General features: G+C 38.6%; 1 protein-coding gene across 1 annotated transcript in view; it reads left to right on the top strand.

The window, feature by feature from the left end:
• The window catches only part of ncanb (neurocan b), a 115,963-nt gene that overhangs the window by 25,838 nt on the left and 65,467 nt on the right, over nt 1-24,658 (top strand). Inside the window, exons 2-4 of the mRNA XM_077584278.1 lie at nt 8,512-8,597; nt 18,021-18,250; nt 18,322-18,490. Of these exons, the coding sequence (XP_077440404.1) occupies nt 8,522-8,597; nt 18,021-18,250; nt 18,322-18,490 (475 nt within the window). The 5' untranslated portion in view covers nt 8,512-8,521. The remainder of the gene's footprint in view (nt 1-8,511; nt 8,598-18,020; nt 18,251-18,321; nt 18,491-24,658) is intronic.

Here is a 24,658-nt window from a genome sequence, read left to right as displayed (position 1 = left end):
TGTTGAATGTTAAATAGTTATAGTAAATAGAGCTTTTCATTTTCCACTCTTGGCGCAAAAATATGCTTTTCCTCATCTATTTCATACATGGCATATTGAAATCTTCTTAAATGTCAGGCTTCATTATGAGTTAGTGCACATATGGCTAAATGTGAATCTCATGCCCAACCAACGATTTCCCATCCAAGTGCACACACGCGCGCGACAAAACATTGTCAAGGGAAAAAAAAAAAGAAAGACATTTAAGAGTTGCTACGTGAGTTGAGCTGAAATTGGCTTTGCTCCTGTTGGCGTTGTCGTAAACAACACATTCTCGTGCCTCTTAATGATATGACCTCCTGTGAATCTTTTGACATTTTCACATCGTAGATATCACAGTGGCATAAAATAATAATAGTGCCTGCCTGCGTGGAATGCATTGTCCTGAAAATGACCTTCTGCTGTTCAAACAAAGGTTTTTCGTCCTCCAGGAGCTTGCGGCGTAAAGTTTTAAATCCACTTCAAAATCTTTATTTTGTCCAGCCAAGTTCACAATACTCAGAGACTCGTTAGACTCCCGCCCGGTTGTGAACTGCGCTGGCCCCAAAATGTTGACGCACTCGCCTCATACAAACTGTGCTAACACTGTTTGCAATGTTAAACTCTTAAGGGAAGCCAAACGCCGGAGGTTAGAATTGTTGTACATTGTTGGAATTTAGATGTTTCTGGGGTTGGTGAAGGACTCTGGTTGGCGGCCTGGTGGGTGGTGTCTGGTCGGTGCTGGATTTCACTTTCCTTTCCTTTCTTTGGTCCTTCCTCGGGTCTCCTGACGGCCTCACGACTCTGGCTGGAAGTGTTCGGTTTAGGTGAACGGTATGGGATTTTTTTTAATAGGTTTTAGGTGAACTAATGAATACACACACACTCACATGCACGCACACACGCGCATACACATACTCACCCACATACACAAAAAAAAAAGAGAACGTGTCAAATCGGTAAAATTATCGAATGAACAATACTGAGCTCTCCAGAAAAAAAAAAAAAAGAATTGTTGTACATTTACGCGTTTGCGATGTAAACAAATGTCTGTCCATCTTCACACACAGGTAGACACCCACACATTTTTTTTTCTTTTTCTTTTTTTTTTCTTTCTAAGGAGAGCTCAGTATTGTTCATTCGATTTGACATCATCATTGCTCTCCTTTTTAAAAAAAAATAAAAAATAAAAAAAGTTGTTTTTTTTTCTCTCTTTTTTTTTTTAAATTGTTTAAATATATATATATACATATATATATATATATATATATACACACACATATATATATATATATATATATATATATATATATATATATATATATATATATATTTATTTATTTTTTATTTTTTTTTCAGTATCTATAGGCGGGTACTTGGTGTCCCCCAGGGATCCATTCGAGACCCATTGTTTATTTGTTTTTTTGCCCTTATTTGCTCTCCTTTTTTATTTTTTTTTAGAGCTCAGTATTGTTCATTCGATTTGACATGTCATCATTGCCCTCCTCTTTTTTATTTATTTATTTTTCTATATATATATATATATATATATATATATAGAAAAATATATAATATTAATATATATATATATATATATATATTTTTTTTTTGTATGTGGGTGAGAATGTGTATGTGCGCGTGTGTGTGCGTGCGTGCGTGCGTGTGTGTATTCATCAGTTCACCTAAAGCCCATTAAAAAAAATCCCATACTAATAATATAATCTAATAATAAATTGCCAAATGCAGAAACATCAATGTAAGTTATCACGATGTAGTGGCTCTCGCTAACAGACAGAATTAAGTAACCAGAATTAGGTTAAAAAATTCTATATACGTAGACCATGTTTCTATAAATTTTGATCTTTGGTTTTTATTTGAGGCAGATATTTTTTCCATTAAAATGTGATTTATGAGGAGGTTAGACCATTGGTCGATATTCAGAGTTTGTTTATTTAGGTGGGTAGACACCCACACATAATGGTGATATCTGTCTGTGCACTATATACATACTGTACACGATATTTACAAATGCCCGTCCATTCACACAGAAACAGGCACACACACACACTCCATAGATCATCATTTTGCATGTGGGCGTTGTGTGAAGGCGGCTGCACTTGGCCTCTGTATGGAGGTGTAAAAACAACGGTAGTAATATCAATACTTTAACTTGTGAGGTACAAATAAAATGTTGTTTTTTTGTACTGATGCTTTAGCTCAAGGGACAAAAAAAAAAAGAGTCATATAGCAAGAGAATAACAAAACAGATTGCTATTATGAACCCACACAGATAAGAGGCAGTTTTGTTTTTTGTTTTTTGTTTAAGTGCGGCAGTTCTATCCGCCAGGCATAATAGTTTTGATTATCCTCTGGGGCTTTAAGTAATCATTAAGTGGCAGTGGAGTGCGGGTTCATTTGTTGCGGCTCATTTGTTTCGGAGGGATTCGAGGGCTCGCGGCGAGGCGGCAAAACATGTCATCAGCGTGCAAACTCAATGATCAAGCGCGGTAAAAACAGCAATCCAAAGTAGTGCTAGTAAAATTGCTTTAGTTATTTCTCTACAAAGAAAACTTTAAGGGTAATTACATAATTAGCTTTCCGAACATTGGGAAGAGCAGTTTACCCCGCTCCCTGAGTGTTCTCCTAAGGTGCTTGTATTTTAGTTTTCAAGAGTTGAAGCAGCAATTTGTAGTCATTTAACCGTAAGACAGCAACTTGAATGCCATTCGGGTGGTTCACCGGATTGTAATGAGGAATACAGCGGGTCCATTGTTGGCATGGCGACTGTGGATCACCGACTCTTAAGTATTGGTGAACCAGGCATAGAAAATCGTGTTCAGGTAAAATTGTCTCCATCCAAAATCTTACGCTGAAGGAAAGTGTCAGTTTAACATTTAAGGTTTGTCAAAAAGCGCTTGTGTGTTCGGCGTAAAAAAAATAAAATAAAATGGCACATGTTGATTTTCGTTAGTTTAGCGTGTTTGGGAATTTGGCAGACCACGCTGTGCCATGCTGGGCACAGCGTCCACAATTACAAAATTGGCATAATTGTAAACAACAATAAAAGATCATTAATACTAATGTATATATTTGCACATTCAATGTTATTTTAAAATAACTAATTTAACAAATCTTGTTTGGTCCAAACTCGCATAATTATAGTGTTTAATTTTTTTTGATTTGTCTTAATATTTTTTATTATTATTTTTAAACATTTTCTTGTTTTGCGCCCAAAAACAAATGATCGCCCTAATCGTGATTTCAATTATTACCAAATTATCGTGATTAATTATATTTTCTTCATAATTGAGCAGCCTTACCTGACAATTCAATGACTGAAAGGAGACTAAACTTTGGACTCGTTTTGAGGAGGTCTAAGTTGTGGCATAGGTGGTTGTAACACGAGTTTGGTGAGAGGCGCAGGAAGACAAATGTGTCTTGGATGCCATCATATACCAATCAAAATGATAACAGCCTGGATCGATCCCTCTCAATAATTGTAGTAATCAATTTATTGCAGTTGGAATGCACCATTATTCAAATATTTATTTATTTATTTACTTTGATGAATCCTGGTTTCATGGGCTCAGCCATCTTGGAAATAGGAGATAGCCCAGTTGTTGCATTTACGAATTAGGAATAATGGACTGCCCGCTAAATGTCAAAATATGAATTAAAACTTGATTAGTAAGAATGACAAAAGTGCAGACATTCACATTACTGAAATTCTTAGTGGCTCGTTTAAATGTTTAAAATTGGGCTGTGGCATTATGTTATGTATAACGTCAATGCCCAGTGGAGAAAAAAAAACAGGCACCTCTGAAGCGAGTGAGTTTTGGAAAAAAAGAACAAAAAAACTGCCTCAGTACTCACATTTTTTTCTGTCCTCCAAACATGGCGATGGAGTTGATGCCAAATAGCTCAACTTGGGTTTCATCTGAACACGGCACTTTCTCACAAGCTTTCTCAGAGCCATCTCGATATTGACTGGAATCTGTGCTTTGATTTGAGTCCATTATGGCGCACTGTTTTCTTGGTGACTCATTTAACAAATTCCTGCTGTGTACTTTTTTTTTTTCTCCCTTCACTTTCTCATCATCCACACTTGACGTGGCGAGATCTTGGCAATCGATGGCCATTTTGGATTGTCCACTTTTGTAATAACGGCGACAATAGTCGTAACCTTCCCACCTAGCCTTTTCGCTGATGGTTTTGTGAACCGTAAGGAATCTTAACCAATTGAGATAAGGATGACTGGATATTGGTTGCCAAGCCAACCTTGGACCAAACTTGTAGCTGAGTAGAAGGGGGATCAAGCAGCCTACTTATTTAACGTAGACTTACAAATTCAGCCGGGAATCAGATACTAATGGCCCCACCACAGATAGACAGTGCTTTTTTGTTTGCCTCCTTACATGCACCTGAGTGGACCTACACAGCTGTAACTGACACGGGCTATCGGTGTCCAGCATCCCACACACCAAATCCTCCCTCACTCTCTCTCCTCCTGCCCTCAGGCTCGTCACGTCTCACCTAGAGAGCCCACATTCATTATTTACTCTCAGAGCCCCCTCGGCCGTCCAGGCCTGACTTCATTTCACCTCATTTGGTCGCCGTCCTGTGGCTGCGGGGACACATATATCATCTTATATACACAATAGACACCCGGGCTGCTGGAACCTCTTCATATCTATTTTATATTCCCATGTGTGCCTTGATATGATTTGATTATGTGGATGATATCGTTATGAAAAAGGAAGGGGGAAAAAATGGAGTTGGTTCTCAGTAGTTCCATACTCTTTGCATGGTTTTCGACACCATTTTTCACTGATGAAACAGGAAGAACATGAGTTTTGTTTTTTTTCACACCAAAATCATCCAAGCATGGCTTGATAGCACACAAAAGCTTGTCCAAAGCAAATCAGAAGATTAGACGTGTCCAAAATGTAAGATTAAAGGGGAAGTGAACCTTAAACATTTCTTGACAATAATATGTTATATGTGACCTCACTAGTCTAAACATGACATTTTATCATTATTATTGACTTATGCAGCAAAATCCAACTGGGGCGGCCATTTTGCCACTTGCTGTCGACCGAAGATGACATCACAGTTGCTCAGGTCTCAGGCAACAACCAATCACAGCTCACCTGTTTTCTGAAGCTGAGCTGTGATTGGTTGTTAGCTGAGACCTGAGCAACTGTGACGTCATTTTCACTCGACAGTGAGCGGCAAAATGGCCGCCTTCTGATATTGATAAAAACTGCTGGATTTTGCTGCTTAGCTCATATTCCACTAACGCATTATTAACCAGAATATCGTGTTTAGACTTGTGAGGCTGCATAGAACATATTATTGGCAAGAATTTTTGGGCGGGTTGACTTCCCCTTTAAAGGGAGAGCAAGGGTTCTAATTTGAACAATATACAAAGTACAATATTGTATTGTGCTCCATTTCTTATTAAAACACATTGCAAATTTTGTTGTTGTTTTTTGAGGCTGCAACAAATTAATAACATTGCCATTTATTTGAAAGGAGAAAGATGATTCTTTTTTTTGAGTTACAAGCTTTTTAACATTGTATCTCAAGGTGCCACAGTGTGCCGAAATAATGATGATTCGGTCTCATCAAAAAGTGCTTAGAGTGAAATCTGGGCCTGCTTAGCCGCCTGAATGGCAGAAACACGATAGATAGATGAACAAAGATACAATGTTGGGAATAAATAAATCATAATTTCTGCATAATTTAGCTGAAAGTGATCATTTGCCGTGCTAAATGATACAATTTCACCTAACTGGTTGCGAGTCAGTGGCTGAACTGACAATTTAATTAGCAACCAGACACTTTCCTGTATTACAATAATTTCCATTCCCCGTCCATCACATCTCCTCTTCGCCTTCACCAGCGATCTTCCCCGGTGCCATCACCCCCCCAAAAAAACAAAAAGAAAAACACATCCTTAGAAGCGCACTGAGCTGAAGTCGTGCATACGGACTTCCACATCGTTTGGGGGGCGTTGAGCATATTTTTATGCTCCATATACTGTAAAACCATTCATGCCCTTTTAAGTATTACAACGCACCAAGCCAGCGTGCGTGCGCGCGCATGTGTATCGGACCGGAACACAATTTGACAGTTACTTAACTTCTTTCGAACCTTCACCACAGCCTGCTCCTGTCAGCCTGGCAGACAAATAGCTACTGTGGCCATGTAGTCTTACTGTATAATGTGACAGTATATACCCTGGCTGCTCCGTGCTCGCATCATGTTGGATTTGCCTCCCGCCCCCCTTATCTGCTTGTTAAACTTGTTGGTTCGAGCCTTGCGGCTGGGTAAAGCGTGTTTTTGTTAAGAAATGCGATGGTTTTATCTTGTTCATTGATGGAATGGTCTGGACACCAAACCAGATGAAGTAGTCAGACCTTGCAACTTTGCTCATTTTCTCAACAAATGCACGTTCCTATGGAGAGTACCTTTCATATTTCAATACCAGGCAACAAAACAATAAGATGAACATTCAAATTGACAAAGCTGACACTCACCTGGGCAAGATTCATTCTATATGACAGAATTAAGGGGACAAAATAAGAGTGACTAATACAGGACTATAACAACACAATGACCCCATGACGCAATCCGTAACAACCCCCCCCCCCACACACACACACTAAAAATGTTTGTAATTTCCTTTAGGCATAGAAATGTAAGAAAAAAAAAAAACATTTTCATTTATTAATTTTTTTTAATTTATTTTTTATTTATTTTTTTAAAAAGGAGAGCAATGATGATGTCAAATCGAATGAACAATACTGAGCTCTCCTGAAAAAAAAAAGAAAAAAAAGGAAAAAAAGAAATGTAAGAAATATTTATTAGCCTAATAATAATACTTTATTGGATTTCTGAAAGGCACAATTATGCATACAAAATGTGTACAAAACTCTACTAAATTATTTTTTAACTTCCTTCTGAACTTTCTTAAAAACTATCCCCCCCACCCACAGAATTTACACTCACAAAGCATGTTTTTGAAAGAATTCTCCAAATATAAAAACTTTCACTCATAAATTCATATATGTAAAAACACACACACTAAAAATGGTTGTAATTTCCTTTATGCATAGAAATGTAAGAAATATTTATTAGCCTAATAATAATAATTTATTGGATTTCTGAAAGGCACAATTATGCATACAAAATGTGTACAAAACTCTACTAAATTATTTTTTAACTTCCTTCTGAACTTTCTTAAAAAATATCCCCCCCCCCCCACCCACAGAATTTACACTCACAAAGCATGTTTTTGAAATAATTCTCCAAATATAAAAACTTTCACTCATAAATTCATATATGTAAAAACACACACACTAAAAATGGTTGTAATTTCCTTTAGGCGTAGAAATGTAAGAAATATTTATTAGCCTAATAATAATAATTTATTGGATTTCTGAAAGGCACAATTATGCATACAAAATGTGTACAAAACTAAAACTAAAACTAAATTATTTTTAACTTCCTTCTGAACTTTCTTAAAAAATATCCCCCCCCACCCACATAATTTACACTCACAAAGCATGTTTTTGAAAGAATTCTCCATATATGCAAACTTTCATTCATAAATTCATAAATGTAAAAACATTAAAGTAGTCCAACGAATATGTTCATGTTCTATCAATTACTGTGTAAAAAAAATATATATATATATATATATATATATATATATATATATTACATTTGAGTAAATTCCAGAAATATGTAAATTGTTTACTAATTACAAAATGGGTAGTCAATACCTGTTAGCCTATTAGGGAGTATCATTTATATAATATTTTATTAATTAGTCATTAAACTAAGAAATTGAAGTCGCTCCTAAAATATGTTTTCTACAAATCACCGTGCTTTAAAAACACATTGAAACTAAACCACGCTAACTTGATTTTTGTAGGATCATTCCCCCTCCTCAAAGTAAATTTGTCTGCATGACATTTATTCAATTGAAATCCCTGTTGTCTCTTTTCTACCAATAAGCCAAACTTGAATATGTAACCAATTTGAACACATTGTTCAACCAATCCTGTCATCAAAGTGAGCTAGTGCACGCTGGAGTTGGTTTAATCCACCCAATGGTTCCGATTAGGAATACGTACATGGGAAAAGACAAAAGCAATACGAGGCTTTAAAAGTCATTAAGAGTGAGCTGTCAGTGTCCAAATGGGAGCTACTTGTCCTCTGAAGTATAAAGATAATGGCCTATAGTTTAAATGACACCCGGGAGAGATGAAACATGACAGTAGCAGCCAGTTGAGTCTGTTCTCACTACCCCTCCTTTTAAAGCCTTATAATAACCAATGGAGCCTTGAAAAGATCTTCGGAGTGCGCCAGAACAAGCGGCCGTAGATCACAATGACGAATGAAGTGACAGCTGTCAATCCGAAGACATTTGGCCGCCACCTTCAAAGATTGTTGATTTCCTACATTTTTCTTTTCCGCCTTCAGGTCCGGCAGGATGCGCGACGTGATGCCTTCGTGTGGACTGCAGAACCTGCTGCCACTCCTGCTGCTGCTTCATGCTGTCAGCCAGGGTGAGTCCAAACCCGACTTCACGCAACCTCTGGATTCTTTGAACCGAATGAAATGATCACAATTTTTTTCATATCCTCCGATCTCTATTTTTAGCACCATTTTGATTTACATTGTTTTGAAATTGTACTGAAAAGTCACATGTACTGTAGTAGTAACTTTTTTTTTTTTTTTATTATTATTTTTATTAATTTTTTTTGTTATGCGGGTGAGAATGTGTATGTGCGTGTGTGCGTGCGTGTGAGTGTGTATTCATTAGTTCACCTAAAACCTATTAAAAAATCCCATACCGTTCACCTAAACCGAACACTTCCAGCCAGAGTCGTGAGGCCGTCAGGAGACCCGAGGAAGGACCAAAGAAAAGAAAGGAAAGTAGTGAAGTATTTTTGCAAAACAAAATGAAAAGGATTTTATTCAACAGTACAATAAATTTAATACAAAATACAGTGAACTCCTTTCCAATCTTGAGTTTTAGCATGCATGCAAAAAGCCAAAGATAAACAGATTTGCTTGCCCCCTCTCTGGAATAATGTAAAAGTCTTAAAATGTAAACATTCTCATTTTTAAGTGATGATGCTACATACGGCGTTAACATCATGCTACTTGAAAATGTGCGTGATTAAAAGATATCACATGTCTCATGGCTGCTTTGCTCCGACGCCTAAGTGGTTTTAGCTAATGCTAAAATTGCTAATGCTACGTGTGCTAGCACCTGAGGCAGTGCGGTCTTCGCTTACATTTTCGTGCTTTTAAAATCGCTCGGGCGGTGGTACTTCTTCAAATGAATAAAAGGTACTGTATGTTGTGTTTTCGAGGTCCGACATACCACATCGGCTTCATTTTCTCCATGTTTCTTTGGGGATGCCGCAGTACACTCACTTGATCAAGCAAGAAAACAAAAAAAGTACAACTCCACCCGTACAACTGTACAGTAATAGAGGAAAGCAGGACATCCAACAATCATTCAACTTCCACAGCATTCTAATCCTTCATTTATTTCCCCAAACAAGTCCGTGTAATGTTTATGAGTCATGTTCGTGTCGGAACAAGAAATGAGTCGCCTTGAATGCACGTGCAAACCAACATAAGTCAGAGCCGTCAGTCGTAATCGCTCGCTTGCCGTCGTTGGCTTTGCAATTAGCATCACGGAAACAACTCCAGTTAATCTTGACATTTCTGTCTTTTGGTCCATTTCGCTCCAATAATAAAAAAGCCATGGCGGCTCTCCCGCCACTGAGGCGTCTATTCCGCGAGTTTAGACAGCTTAGAGCTTCAAAGAGAGAACCACCATGCTCTCATCCATCTTTTTAATCTTTGATTTATTTCATTTTTTTTTACATGTACAATCTTAATCCGCTCATTTTTGTCAGCAACTCAAGAAAGAGTTATTTTTTGCACTTCAGTGGCACACTGTTTTACTCTTGATAAAGCCAGAGTTAAGACAGGGAGATGCAATGCTTATCTCAGCTGTCGGATCATTTTTCCCGCCTGTCAAGCTTGTTTGTCTGTTTGTAAGTTATATCCGTTTACTTTTCACAGTGGGGATTACAAAACTTTTTTTCACCACCCAAACTTGAAATGTACAAACTGACAAACTACACCAATGTGTCATATACAGTGGTAAATCAAAGCGTGCATATCTAAAATCAAATTTCGTCATTGAGATGAATAGAATTGCTATCAATCCGTTCAGGAGACCCAAAAAAACACTCCCAAAAATGTTTTTTTTTAAATAACAAATGTAACACTGCACAGTATTGCATTATATAAAAACATTAGGGGTGTAAAAAATAGTGCGTTAAGTTTGAGTTAATTTAAAGTTCCTTAAACGCCACCATTTTTTTTAACGTGCGATTAATGACAGCCCCTTACTTGGAAAGCCTGTACTGGGGGAATTCCAGTCGCAACACAGCAGACATGTCCGTGTCAAAATTTAGCACTAATAAATTAAAAAAATATTTGTGGAGACTGGGGTCAAGTTGTATTTTACAATTTTAGAAATGTGCAGAATTCCACATGTTACTTCATGTTAAAGATTAAATAGCTCTTAATATGAAAAAAAAAATGCACTGAGCTGTCACCAATGTCTTACAAATGCAATTATGCCATCTAGTGGCAGAAAAATGACCTCAACACAAATCAATATCACACTCAATATGTTCTTGATTTTAACTCAATTTTATGAATTATTTTGAGATTACTATTAGTTAAACATTTTTTCCCACTTTTATGTTAACAAGAGTATGAAAACTTTAGATATTTTATTGTACATTTAGAACAGATATAAAAGTTGTGATTAATCGTGAGTTAACTATGTGATTAATTATGATTAAAAATTTTAATCGCCTGACACCCCTAAAAAAAACCTACATTAACAACCTAATTAAAATAGAATGTAAAGATTTAAACAGTGTGTGTATCGTGCCTCAGGGTGTAGAAACGGTCGCTCAGTAACTAGAAGGCTGGCTGTTCGATCCCCGCTCTCTCCCCAAGTGGTGTGTCGTTGTGTCCTTGGGCAAGGCACTTCACACACATTGCCTTCACTGCTACTCACACTGGTGTTTGGAAGGTCTGTAAAGCATCTTTGAGTGTCTAGAAAAGCGCTATATAAATCCAATGCATTATTATCATTAATGCCCATTGTTATTGTGCTCCTTCCGGTGTACGTGACTCAGCCACCAGGGGCAGTATGACGCAGACATACATAATAAATTAAGAAGAGTTTCACAACTAAGTGACTCAGTAAGCTGCAGTACTAGTTTTTTTTTTTTTTTTAAGCCTCTGAGTGTTGTTACATTGTCTGTCTAGAAACGCTCCCAAAATGGCTCCTCCCTGTGTTTTGTAAAGCCTGCCTCAGAGCCGTGCTATGAAATGTATGCCTTCCTGTAAGTCTCCTTGCGCTACCTGCTTTGGGCATGTGCTCTCCGCGGCTTCCGAGGTGTTTGTTTCCTTGCTCGTATTGTTGATGCTTTTGGTGGAATGAAGAAAAAGAAACAGACTTGTTGGCACTCCGATTCGAGACTCCCAGTCCCAGGCAGAGGGGGTGATGAGAACAGAACTCTTGGAAAGCCTGCGGTTACATGTGCCAGGTGGTTCGGTTTATGCCGCCGCACACACTGTGTCACACAAACAGAGGCGACGTATGTGCCAAGTGAAGCATTCTCTGTTCGTTTTTGGGCTGAGGAACTCTGGGACTATATGGAGATACTGCGGCACACAAAATATGTAAACGCTAATCAGGGATGTGTAAGAAAAGTTCTCGTCCTAAATAAATAAATAAATCATTTTAAAAACTTTTTTTTTTTTTTTAAGTAAAGTTCGTGAATATTTTCCTGCTTAATGTACTGTATTTTTGTTGGGTTATTTAGCCCTCATACAATAAGAGCAGGTTAATCAAGAAAATAGATTCATTGTAAAAACCAAACAGATTGACATGGGTTAGGTTAAGGGTTATAGGGTTAAAGGTCAAAAACTTTCAAAATCATGATGTCATTTTTTTTTTTTATTCATTTAATATCATTAGAATTAAATTATGTATATGTATCACAACTATTATTTTGAAAGGAATGTAGCGATGTAACTGCTAAAGAAGAAAGAAAAACTGAAGGAAAATCATAGCTATTTTTGTAGTTATTTTTCTGTTTTGTTTAGCTGTAGCTCCTCGCAGACTTACACACACGATGCATATAGTTTAATCATTTCATACGAATATAAAACATCAGGAACATCATGAATTTGCACGCTTTCAACCTTGGTGATCTGTTTAGTTTTTACAATGAAGGTAGTTTTTTTCTTAACTCATTCACTCCCAGGCCATTTTCACTGAAGCAACCCCCTTCGCTCCCGGGCTGCTCTACTGGATTTTGACAGATTTTGCGAGGCCCACAGAATATTGTGCTCTATTTATATTATCTATTTTGTTGCCATTACACCTAAAATATCATTGCAAACTGTGCTGCTTGGAGAAAATGTGACATTCCCCCATTTGCGATGAGGTTGCAAGAGTTCGGAATGTTTACGCGTGTTTGTGATTTTTGAAGTGTGAACTTTATCGTCTCGCCTCAGACGGAGCAAACGGTGGCAGCAACCTCCCTTTGAGTCGCTGCGTTGCACCAACACAGGAGTAGATCGGCAGACAGACCTTTTTAATCAGTCAGTCGCTGGGACATGAAAAGCTCCCAAAGATGCTCAGAGAACGTGTGCTACTTGGCAGGTTTTGCGAGAGGTGAAGTGAAAGTTTCTTTCTTTCATTCTTTTTTTAATTTTTTATTTTTTTTACACGAGACAATGTCAGCACGACGGCATCCTCTTTGAACCCATCCCGGCAGAGCGCGTCAATGCAAATGTGCACTCACGCAGGGTCACCGGCGGACTTGATGTTGGCATCTGCACTGTAGCGAGACACGAAGCGCTGATCAAACGCCTCCTCTCTTTCAACATACATTATACGGGGAGTTGCAGGCCTCGCTCCTTAGACCGTGTGTTTAAGCCCATGTGTGGGTGGCTTGGTGATATTTCTTCTGCATTGGGTGAAGCTCCAAGTTCGCCGAAGTAAAATCGTAAAAAGGATTTGAATTTTTTTTTAATTAATCAATCATTAAAATAATCATTAGTAAGAAGTTCTCCACGCTCTTTGATAATAGTATCAGAATTGGCAACATAAAGTCCTGACATGAACGTCACATAGTAAAAATACATTTGAATCATTTTTCCTTTTTCTTTTTGGGGGATTAATGACATTTTCATTCAAGAGGAAGTCAACCCCATTTTTGACAATAATATGTTCTATGGCATAGAACATATTATTTATAGTCTTTGGTATGACCCGGCCGGGAATTGAACCCATGACCTCCCAGTCTCAGGGCGGTCACTCTAACCACTCGCCCACTGAGCTGAACAAAAAAATAAATAAATAAAAAAAATAAAAAATAAAAATAAAATAAAATAAAAAATAATAAATAAATAAATAAATAAATTAATTAAATAAATTAAATAAATTAAATAAATAAATAAAAATAATAATAATAATAAATAAATAAATAAATAAATAAATAAAAAAATCTAGCCTTATTGGATAAATTCGGCGGGCCGGATTGAAACGCATAACGAGCCGTATTTGGCCCGCGGGCCGGGGTTTGCCCATGTCTGTTCTATGCAGTCCCACTAGTCTAAATATGGCATTCTGGTTAATATTGTGTTAGTGGAATATGAGTTAGGCAGCAAAATCCAGCCGTTTTTATCCATTTCAGGGAGCGGCCATTTTGCCACTTGCTGTCGACTGAAGATGACATCAACGTTGCTCAGGTTTTCAGGTAGCCAATTACAGCTCAGCTTCAGAAAACAGGTGAGCTGCGATTGGTCGTTGCCTGAGCCTTGAGCAACTGTGATGTCATCTTCAGTCGGCAGCAAGTGGCGAAATGACCCCCCCCCCCCCCCCCCCCTGAGAAAACGACTGGATTTTGCTTCATAACTCCTATTCCACAAATGTAATATTAATAAGAATGTCATGTTTGGACTAGTGAGGTCACATATAACATATTATTGTCAAGAAATGTTTACGGTTGACTTCCACTTGAATTTCAATGGGGAAAGATGAGTTGTGGTGGGAGTGTACGAGTGTGAACAAATTTAACTCGTATCTCAAGGCAACATTCTATAGGGACATTAACAAATTTCCACCTCTCAACATGAATCATGTTTTCATAAAAAAACAAAAAATACTTAAATTTCACCATAATGTCAGTTTTGTACTGATTAAATTCAATAATTTTTTGGTATAAAAGTCTCTTTAATTCCCGTTAGAACAGGCCTCTAAGATTCCGCAATTAGAAAGCCACAATGTGCTCCTTTGCAATTGTACACAACAACATCCCCCATAATTAACATATTACTGAATGAATCCCTATCAATCTATTATTGCAGGTTATTATGGCTACGGTGCGTTCAATCACATAATAAATTACACCGCAATTACGAGCGACATAATGTGTCCGCGATCCGAGTTTCTTTGCGTCCTATTGGCTGTCATTTCCTGACAATCCACCAATCGCAGCGAGGCAGCTATAAATGTGCACAATTAACGACATGTAAACAGCTTCAGGCCTGGGGTAGAGCGGAAACAACGGGAGAGGACGCACTTGACTGGTCCGGGGCGAAAATCACAGACGGGGGGGGGGGAAAAAACAAGACATCGGGTGTAATTGCACCCCCGCGGCTGTTAAAATGCCATTTGTACGCACCTTGCGTCAGCGCGAGACACGTAAGGGCTCCCACGTGTCGCTTAATAATTCCAAAGACCTCGTACGGCGAGACAGATGAGCCGCCGGTGACGTCTCGCCCGAGCACGCGCCACGCCGAGTCGCACTTTGACCCCAGTGCACTGAAAAAGCTCCCGTTAACATTTAAAGTGCAACGTACAGAAGGAGTTTTTGTCTGGCTTTTGTCACCGAGGCAACACGTCAGTCTCTCTCGAGGCAAGGCTCGTGATTACTTTTCCATCTAAATGCAGATTTATAACACTAGCAATAAGCACCCCCGCTAGTTTATGTTAATCACCTCTGAGGAAGAGCGCTGCGTTTTTTTTGTTTTTTTTTTTGTTTTCCCCTCACCCGCCATGTAATTTACTGATTTCTGGGGGGAATTTCGCAAATTAATTTCATTGGATTTTGGCTGTGCAGCTCACAGCTTGCCAGGCTGGAGATAAATATCCGTATGGCGCGCACAAGCGGAATGTGAGTGACATTGTAAAGTTTGTTTGGCTTGTCACAAAGTTAGTTTGTGTGAGTATAAGGTGAGAGCTGACAAGAATCTGGCAGAGGGATTAAAGATTATTGATGGAGCTCAGCTGGAAAAGGAATACGCCTTGTCTTGGCTCCAAACCTGCCGGTCTTCCAGGACGGCTCTTTTATTGCGCATTTTGTCGATGGCTGTGTTTAAGAGGAAGGGTTACAAATGTTAGTGTGCGGTAAACAAAGATCAGTGCCTCATCCTCCAAGGGGCTCCACGCAAATGGAGAGACAGCAGCCAGGGTGTTATATACTCCTAAAGATGTGCTTTCTGTTTGTGTTCATGTGTGCATGCGTGGTGTGCAGAAGTTTGCCGCAAAGTCACTTTTATCACACCGTCTGCCATTTCATAAGAGCAATTCTTGTGCTTTTGCCATCTTCCTGTTCAAGTTATTTTCTCATCATTTCAGTAGTTTCTACTAGCTTGGTAAGTTGTAGGAAGGAAGGTAGAAAGGGGTCAGGTAGGTACACTGAATAAAAAAAAAAAAAGTACTTCCTTATCAGCTGTGCATGATTAAAATGTGGTAAAATGGTGTTCCCATCTTCTTCTCACGCTTAACCCGTGGGCAGTATTTTATTTTGAAATGGCTTTGTCATAACCAACAAAAAGCCAAAAAATGGTCACAATAACGCCTAGGGGTTAAGAGGCAAATATGTTAGTCAACACATTTGAACTTGAATGTACATGTTCCAATTGTTTTCGTTTTCAGTCTAAGTATGTAGGTAGAAAAAAACCAGGAGGTTCAGTATCTATAGGCGGGTACTTGGTGTCCCCCAGGGATCCATTCGAGACCCATTGTTTATTTGTGTTTTGCCCTTATTTGCTCTCCTTTTTTATTTTTTATTTTTTTTTAGAGCTCAGTATTGTTTATTTGATTTGACATGTCATCATTGCTCTCCTCTTTTTTATTTTTATTTTATATATATATATATATATATATATATATATATATATATAATTTTTTTTTTTGTATGTGGGTGAGTATGTGTATGTGCGTGTGTGAGTGCGTGCGAGTGTGTGTGTGTGTATTCATTAGTTCACCTAAAACCTATTAAAAAAAAATCCCATACTAATAATATAATATAATAATAAATTGCCAAATGCAGAAACATCAATGTAAGTTATCACGACTTATTTGCTCTCCTTAGACAATATCGTAAGAAAACTAGACAGAAGTGCAATTTCTGCAAAAATTGAGTAGGAATGATGAAAAGCTGAATGCTCAGATTTGAACGCATGTGATTATGAAGTAAATTGAAAAAAATTATTAAAAATTAAAAAGATTGTTGTTGTTTTGTTTTGTTTTTTAAAGAAAAGGTTATTAAAAATGAGGGGCATCAGGTGATTAAAATTTGTAATCGTAATTAATCGCATGACTTCACTAGTTAACTCACAATTAATCACACATTTTATATCTGTTCTAAAAAAAAAAAATTTAAATCCTGGTTTTCATACTCTTGTTAACAAAAATCGAGAGAAAAAAAAGTTAAACTAATAAAAATAGTTAAAATTATTTTTTTGACATCTATAGCTGTCAATGGCAGTGAATGAGTTAAATTGTGCAAATACTGTAAGTAAATGTGGAATCAGACGATATATACCCCGGGAGGCGTAATAGGTGAAAATCGGAATTTATTATGTGGGAGTTCTTTAACGGCAAAAAAAGTGTGGAGACTAAAAATCACAATAACATATGTGGGAACGCTTCAGTATTCCCACAATCAATACTTTTGGTTCAGTGTGATCTGTGTTTAAATGTGCTCTATAAATAAACTTACAGTACTTGGATGTAGGGAAGTTACAGTGGCAGGTAGAATAGGTTGGATGGTAGAAAATGTTTGGATTTTTCTCCGTAAAAAGAAATCCGATACAGTACAATCGTAATGAAGATAATAATGGAAATGATTGAGTGTATTTTTTCCTTTTCATCCTTCCATTGAGCTTCAAAGATGACCGTGTTGTTCGAGAATAAGCAGCCACTCTAAACACAAATCCTCTTTGATGCTTCATAAAGTGGGAGTCAAGGTCGGAGGTTTGAGGTTTGAGGAGTAAGCGTTGTCAGGAAACGGGCGACAACGCCACGGTTTTGCCCTTTAAAACCACCCCCTTGTGACGTGTCATTACAGACAGCAGTGCTCGCATGTAACTTGGATCCCATCGCGCCGTGAGTGCAGCGGGGGCCATTTTCTCCTCCTTCTGTGCAACCTTTTCCCCTGTTTTTTACCCTATTGATGTTTTTTTTTTTTCCTCCATTCCTTTTTTCTTCATTCATTAGTCAGAGCTTTAGATAAGCTCTCATGTTGCTCTGTACGCCCTCCCTCCCTTCCTCCCTCTAGCATTGTGAGACAAACAACCTTAGAGCTTTACAATGATGCTTGTCCTTAAAGGCGAAGGACGTTTATAATAAAATCCGGACGCAGGTATTTCCGAGGCTCCAATCATTCCTGGTGTTTCCATTAATATTAAACATGAAATACAGCAAAATGTCGAGCTCTACTTCAAATTCACCGATATATTTTGAAATTTACAACTACTTCTACTGTTTCAAATTGTTATAAAGGTAACCCTAAATTTGTGGAATTGTTGACACTCCCTAAAAAATATTATGAATCGCAGCGTATCTCTCCTCTCATACTCAGGCTTAAGTGACACCGACTCGGTGGTGCGAATGCATAAGGTGACCCATCAGGGCATCAGCGAGGAGCTGTCCAAGACGGTGCTCCTCCCTTGCCTCTTCACCCTGCGCCCCGGTGCCGCCGCCCCCCACGAGCCGCCCCGCGTCAAGTGGACCAAGGTGTGGGGTCAGCGAGGCACGGACGGCTCGCAGAAGGAACAGTCGGTCCTGGTGGCCAAAGACAATGTGGTCAAGGTACGGTGAACGCAGAAGAACCCATCGAGTTCTTGGTTGTTTGATTCATCCGTATTTCTCTCCTCTGCCAGGTGAAGAAAGCTTTCCAGGGTCGGGTGTCGCTGCCTGGCTACAGCGACAACCGATACAACGCCAGTCTGGCTCTGACGGGCTTGCGGTCCAGCGACGCCGGCCTGTACCGCTGTGAAGTTGTTGTGGGCATTAACGACGAGCGAGACAATGTCCCGCTGGAGGTCACAGGTCAGTGCGGTGTAAAAACAAAAATGTGTGATACAACTAGTGCTGTCACTATCGAATATTTTTAGAGTGTAGTCAGTTTGAAAATGCTTTTGTAATACACTTTAATGCAAAATTGAAATAAATCCGATTAGTCGATTAATCTATTGGATAGTCGATAGATTAATCGATTAATCGGATTTATTTCAATTTTGCATTAAAGTGTATTACAAAAGCATTTTCCCCCTGACTACACTCTAAAAAAAGTTGGGTCAAAAGTAACCCAATTATGGATCAAAAATGGACTGATCCACTTTATGGGTTAATTTGACCCAACTTTCTGGGTTGTTTTATACATAATTACCCAATTTATTTTACCAAAGTAAAGGATCTGAACAATATTTATGCGTTGTTTTACAATAAAATTACCCAACTATGGGTAAAAAATGAGGAGAAAAAAATGGACCGATCCTCTCCTCGGGTCAATTTGACCCAACTTTCTGGGTTGTTTTATACAAAATGACCCAATTTATTTACCCAAGTATAAGATCTCACCAATATTTATGAGTTGTTTTATTTTGCAATAAAAGACCCATTTCTTGACTCAAAATTGGGGCAAATTGACCCAAGTAGAGGATGGGTCCAGTTTTGACCCAAAATTGGGTTATTTTTGATCCAACTGTTTTTAGAGTGTACAGTACTGTTTATTAACCAGTGATTGGTGTTTATTTTGTACTTTGGATTTGTATAGAGATTAAAAATAAGGGGGATTGATGTTGTACTAAAAACAGATGTTTGCAAATGTCTTATTTTGATTAAACACAAAAGATAATGAGTCTTCTTTCATGAAGGACTACAGAAATCAGTGAATAATTACTGTGGATATGCTGAAATAAGAGGATTTGGACAATTTTAAATGGGAAAAAAATGGCTCCAAACGATTACTTGATTATTAAAATAGTTGGCGATTAATTTGATAATCGATTGCTTGTCGATTAATCGATTCATTTTGACAGCTCTAGATACAACCATTGAACATGAAACAGAACTTAAAAGGGAAGTAAAGTGAAAAATGTTCTTTACAACAAAACATGACCAAAAACAAACAAAACAACAACAAAACAAAATGGCCGCCCTCTGAGATGGATAAAAGCAGGCGGATTTTGCTTCTAATTTATATTCCACAAATGAAAATATTAATCAGAATGCTACGTTAGACAAGTGGGAGCACATTGAACATATTATTATAAAGATTTTTTTTTTTTTTACTTGACTCCCCTAATTGTGATGTCATAATTCGCCTGACCACTCAGTACTACAGCGTTTGTCGTCATTATGGCGGTGGATGAGCTGGAGCCTTTGGGCGAGAGGCAGGGTACACCCTGGACTGGTCGCCAGCCAATCTCATGTCATTGTGTCCTGTTTAAGTAATTCATACTGAATTACTCAACATAAAATGTTTGCTGGCAAGCTTCTCTGGCTACGGGATATTTACGATAGCATCTGTTTGGTAGAATTTGTCTATGTAATTAATACTGCATTGCTCATATTATAGGGACTGGAAGAGACTCCAGCTCAGCCATGACCCTATTTAAAACAAGTGTTATAAAAAATAAAAAATAAATGGATGAATTGATGTGATAAATCTCAGTTTCGCTATATTCAGCAGACAGTTGCTAGGCAGAATCCGTGGAGATGCCATAACCCCTGAACGGAAAAGTTGATTTACTAAACATCAATTTCACAATTGCTCTGTCTTAAATATAACACCTAGTGGAACGGTTTTAAAACCGAGCCCGCCGCACTGACTTGTTTTTATGTTCTTCTAACGTGTTTGATGTCATTATGATATGATGAGCGGTGACGTCCACAATAATTACACCATTTAACCGTCATTCAAGTGCGCCTCTTTTCGGGCCTCCACTAATTATTATTGCAAATTAACACTCTGCTCTTTGGTTGTGTGCGGCGGCCCCTTTTGCACCCGAGGTCCGCCTTTATGAATAATAATGACATGTCGGGCTAATGCGACCATTACACTCGGGCTTGTTTACGGTCCGCAAAACACGACAATGAGGGAAATAAAGGTGAGCGAACTCAAACCCATTAAAAATCGTTCCCTTGAGCCAGGCCATGTTCGTGCATGAAATGAAAGCGAAAGCCAACAGAGACTAGGCTATCGTCAAATAGTGTACACTGAGCGAGGTGGCTCTTAATGGGGGGGAAAACATTGCATCATTTCACAGTTGTGCAATGGCTAACACAATTACAGCCATCTCTATTTTAGATAATGATAAGCTATTATCATAGCGTCTGCGGGATAGACCAGACAAAAACCAGACAACGTTCACCGCGAAATCACAATTCTTTGTGGAAACTCGTCTGTCACGGAAATCTACTACTACAGTATATCACTGAAATCCGTTGTTTATAGCTATCATATTGTATACTTACTTAATACTTACTGACTGATGACATTTTTTCTCCTGACCACCAGGAGAACAGTATGACTGTATTTCAGGTATATTTGTTCTTCAATGTAAATTAGCCCTCAAAATGGCTCCCAAGAAAGTTCAAGTGATTGTGCTATCAAAAACCTGAATTACATGGAACATAACCTCCGCTCAAGAAAGACAGACAGCCAAAGCCCGACTGCTGCAGCAGAACACGCTGCGCACGGTGGGGAAGGAGAGTGGAGGGAGCGTCAAGGCGAGATAGCCGGCACTCACTTGGCGACGCCATTTAGAAAGCACAGCACTCCAGTTTGTGCCTGTTTACTGATTACAAGTGATAAAAGCAGGAAATCGTGTTTTTTTTTGTCGTAGGTGTAAATTCTCCGTCGTCCAAAAAGTCTGGCAATGATGGTATTTGTCTAAATGATATTTATGTTTTACAATAGGTTACAGTTGAAATTCTCTTTATTCGAAATCGGAACGGATTAGTGGCATTTCCTTTTTTTTTTTTTTTTTTTCAAGTTTGTGCCTGTTTACTGATTACAAGTGATAAAAGCAGGAAATCGTGTTTTTTTTGTCATAGGTGTAAATTCTCCGTCGTCAAAAAAGTCTGGCAATGATGGTATTTGTCTAAATGATATTTATGTTTTACAATAGGTTACAGTTGAAATTCTCTTTATTCAAAATCGGAACGGATTAGTGGCATTTCGTTTTTTTTTTTTTTGCAAGTTTGTGCCTGTTTACTGATTACAAGTGATAAAAGCAGGAAATCGTGTTTTTTTTTGTCGTAGGTGTAAATTCTCCGTCGTCAAAAAAGTCTGGCAGTGATGGTATTTGTCTAAATGATATTTATGTTTTACAATAGGTTACAGTTGAAATTCTCTTTATTCGAAATCGGAACGGATTAGTGGCATTTCGTTTTTTTTTTTTTTGCAAGTTTGTGCCTGTTTACTGATTACAAGTGATAAAAGCAGGAAATCGTGTTTTTTTTTGTCGTAGGTGTAAATTCTCCGTCGTCAAAAAAGTCTGGCAGTGATGGTATTTGTCTAAATGATATTTATGTTTTACAATAGGTTACAGTTGAAATTCTCTTTATTCGAAATCGGAACGGATTAGTGGCATTTCCATTCATATCAATGGGGAGAGTAGATTTGAGCTACGAGGGACTTCAATTATGAGTGTAGTAGGAGTGAACAATTTACTGTTTACTTAAATGCGGAGTCGTGAAAGACCAAACTAAGTGCTTGGTTGTACAGTAAACTTTTTATACAAGTCCATAATGTAGTAGGTAATGTATGTAATGTATGTAAGGCAATGCCACCTTTTTCTTTGGCTGCTATGTACGTTGCTAAGCAAATATGAATGCGTTCCGTTTTACATCCCACCTCTGTCGAACAGCTGATTAGCGAGCCGCGAGTGCCAATGATTCAGACGGAAGCCAATTACATAGCTAGCAAGGAGTTGCCGTCTCCGGGGTTTGGTCTTAATTGGCCGTCACGCTACTCTCATCCACTCCAATGCTTTTTTTTTTTTTTTTTTTAAACGTATCCACCAGGCGTTATTGATACCACTTGGCTATATCAATAACTTATTAACGCGCGTGGATCTTATTCCATTTTCCGTTCAAAGCGATGTAACTCTCCTCCTCTGATATTCCGTCTTTCATTTCAAACACGACGTCCCTTTTGCGGTCGCCTGCTTAGCTTCTCCGCACACGTATTTCGGAGTCAATCGTACGTCTCTTAGACATGGCGCTATTGATTGTTTGAGTCCCTCGTGGTGATGCGGGGGGGGGAACTGGTTTAGCCGGAGAACCGGCAGCCTCGGCTGCAAAGAGTGTTCTAATTGACAAGAGCATTGTTTCCCAACCTTTATCGAGCCGAGGCTCATCTTTTGTACTCTCACGGCGCCATACCAAACAAAAACAGCACAGAAAAGCGTACACTGAAATGATACTCATCTCGTCTAAATGAACTCACAAAGGTTTTTTTTTTAGACTCTGAAAGCTCATCAAGTGAAAATGTATGTCTTTTAGAAGTGGCAATATTTATTTAGTATCACCCCTTGGAAAGTTACATGAATTTATCCACAGTTAGCAGCTTTATCGATCAACACAAAATGTGAGTGGACACGTCTGTTTGAGTTTGATAAACAGAAAAGTCTCAAGGTTCCCGTGCCTGAAAATTTAAGTACTGTAAGGGCAGCATTTAGTGGCAAAATGATACCGTTTTTGATTGCAACATTAGGAGCAGTCCTCACATTCACTTTCCTTTCTTTGGTCCTTCCTCTGGTCTACCGACGGCCTCACGACTCTGGCTGGAAGTGTTCAGGTTTAGGTGAACGGTATGGGATTTTTTTGATAGGTTTTAGGTGAACTAATGAACACACACACACTCGCACGCACGCACACACGCACCTACGTACACATTCTCACCCACATAATATAAAATTAAAATAAATAATAAAATATAAATAAAAAGGAGAGCAATGAGGATGACATGTCAAATCGGTAAAATTACCGAATGAACAATACTGAGCTCTCCAAGAAAAAAAAAAAAAGGAGCAGTCCTCAAGTATTTTTTACAGCATCTTCTGCCGCATTCTTTTAGCTTCTGAAGCTAACGTAGCCTTACAATTAGAGGTTGCTTCGGAAAGTACTTTACAAGCTATGGAGCCACTTTTTTTTTTTTTTGCAGATATTCCATCACGCTGGAGAAATAGCTTGAAAATATAATTGTGTACGTTGGGACATAAGTTACATACCCGATGAGAGCTGCCGTTATGTAGAATGGATTTTAGTACTCTGGAGGGCCGAGAAGTGTTCATACTGTATATTCATAGTGCACCGCGGGTCCACCCTGGAATGGCCCCTTGCTGTTTTTCTCTCCGGGAAGAATACGATGATGTGCGAGAACACAATTTTCCTCGCTCAAGCACCCAGTTGGATTGCATACTTGTTTGGACAGCCTCGATATTTCTGCAAAAGGGACAGCCCTTAAGGATGTGGACTGCCTTATAGCCTGGAGTGCTAATGGCCACACAGCCACCTAGCTTTCCATTTCACATGGATCCGTGTCACTCTGCCTGATAAAGTAACCGCGTTAGTAGCCCGGGACACCCACTGGTTTCATGTCGACCGTCACGGGAACGGAGCCGGGCTGGGTGAGCGGCGAGCAAATATGGCAGGTGGAGATGGAAAGCTATTTCTTCCTCATTTAAATGGAATAAACGGCTTGCTTCTGCTTTTTCACAGCTCTGGGAATTGAGGCTTACTGTGTTCCTAATTGCAATGAACAACCACCATCTGCACTTTAGAGTCCCTGTAAAGATCTATGGAGCCAACTCAAAGAATTCGAACTCAATGCACTTACCATTAACGGCAACCCCGAGGAGTGAGGGATTAGTGTGTTTTTAACACGCTGGTCATGCGCATTTATAAGGTATATTACGTGGAATCAAATGAGACAACTACATTCATATTAGTTCACTTTTGTTAATCAACATGAAAACCAAATAGCAGTCCGTAAGTGAAAAATAAGACATTGTGATGATGGATGGATGAATATCCTAATTAGCAGTGGCGGGCGCATCAGTAAATATTCATCATTCGCCAGCGGACGAGCCGCCAGTCCGTCATCATCAGTCCGCCATTGTTTCAGGCAGGCCTGGTCCATCAGTCTGTCACTCATTTTAACCACACTTCCGCCATCACTAAATTAAAGTTTGTCACCACTATTTT

The sequence above is a fragment of the Vanacampus margaritifer genome, chromosome 13, assembly GCF_051991255.1.
Source record: "Vanacampus margaritifer isolate UIUO_Vmar chromosome 13, RoL_Vmar_1.0, whole genome shotgun sequence".
Classification (NCBI taxonomy): domain Eukaryota; kingdom Metazoa; phylum Chordata; class Actinopteri; order Syngnathiformes; family Syngnathidae; genus Vanacampus; species Vanacampus margaritifer.
This window is presented reverse-complemented; position numbering and strand designations above follow the sequence as displayed.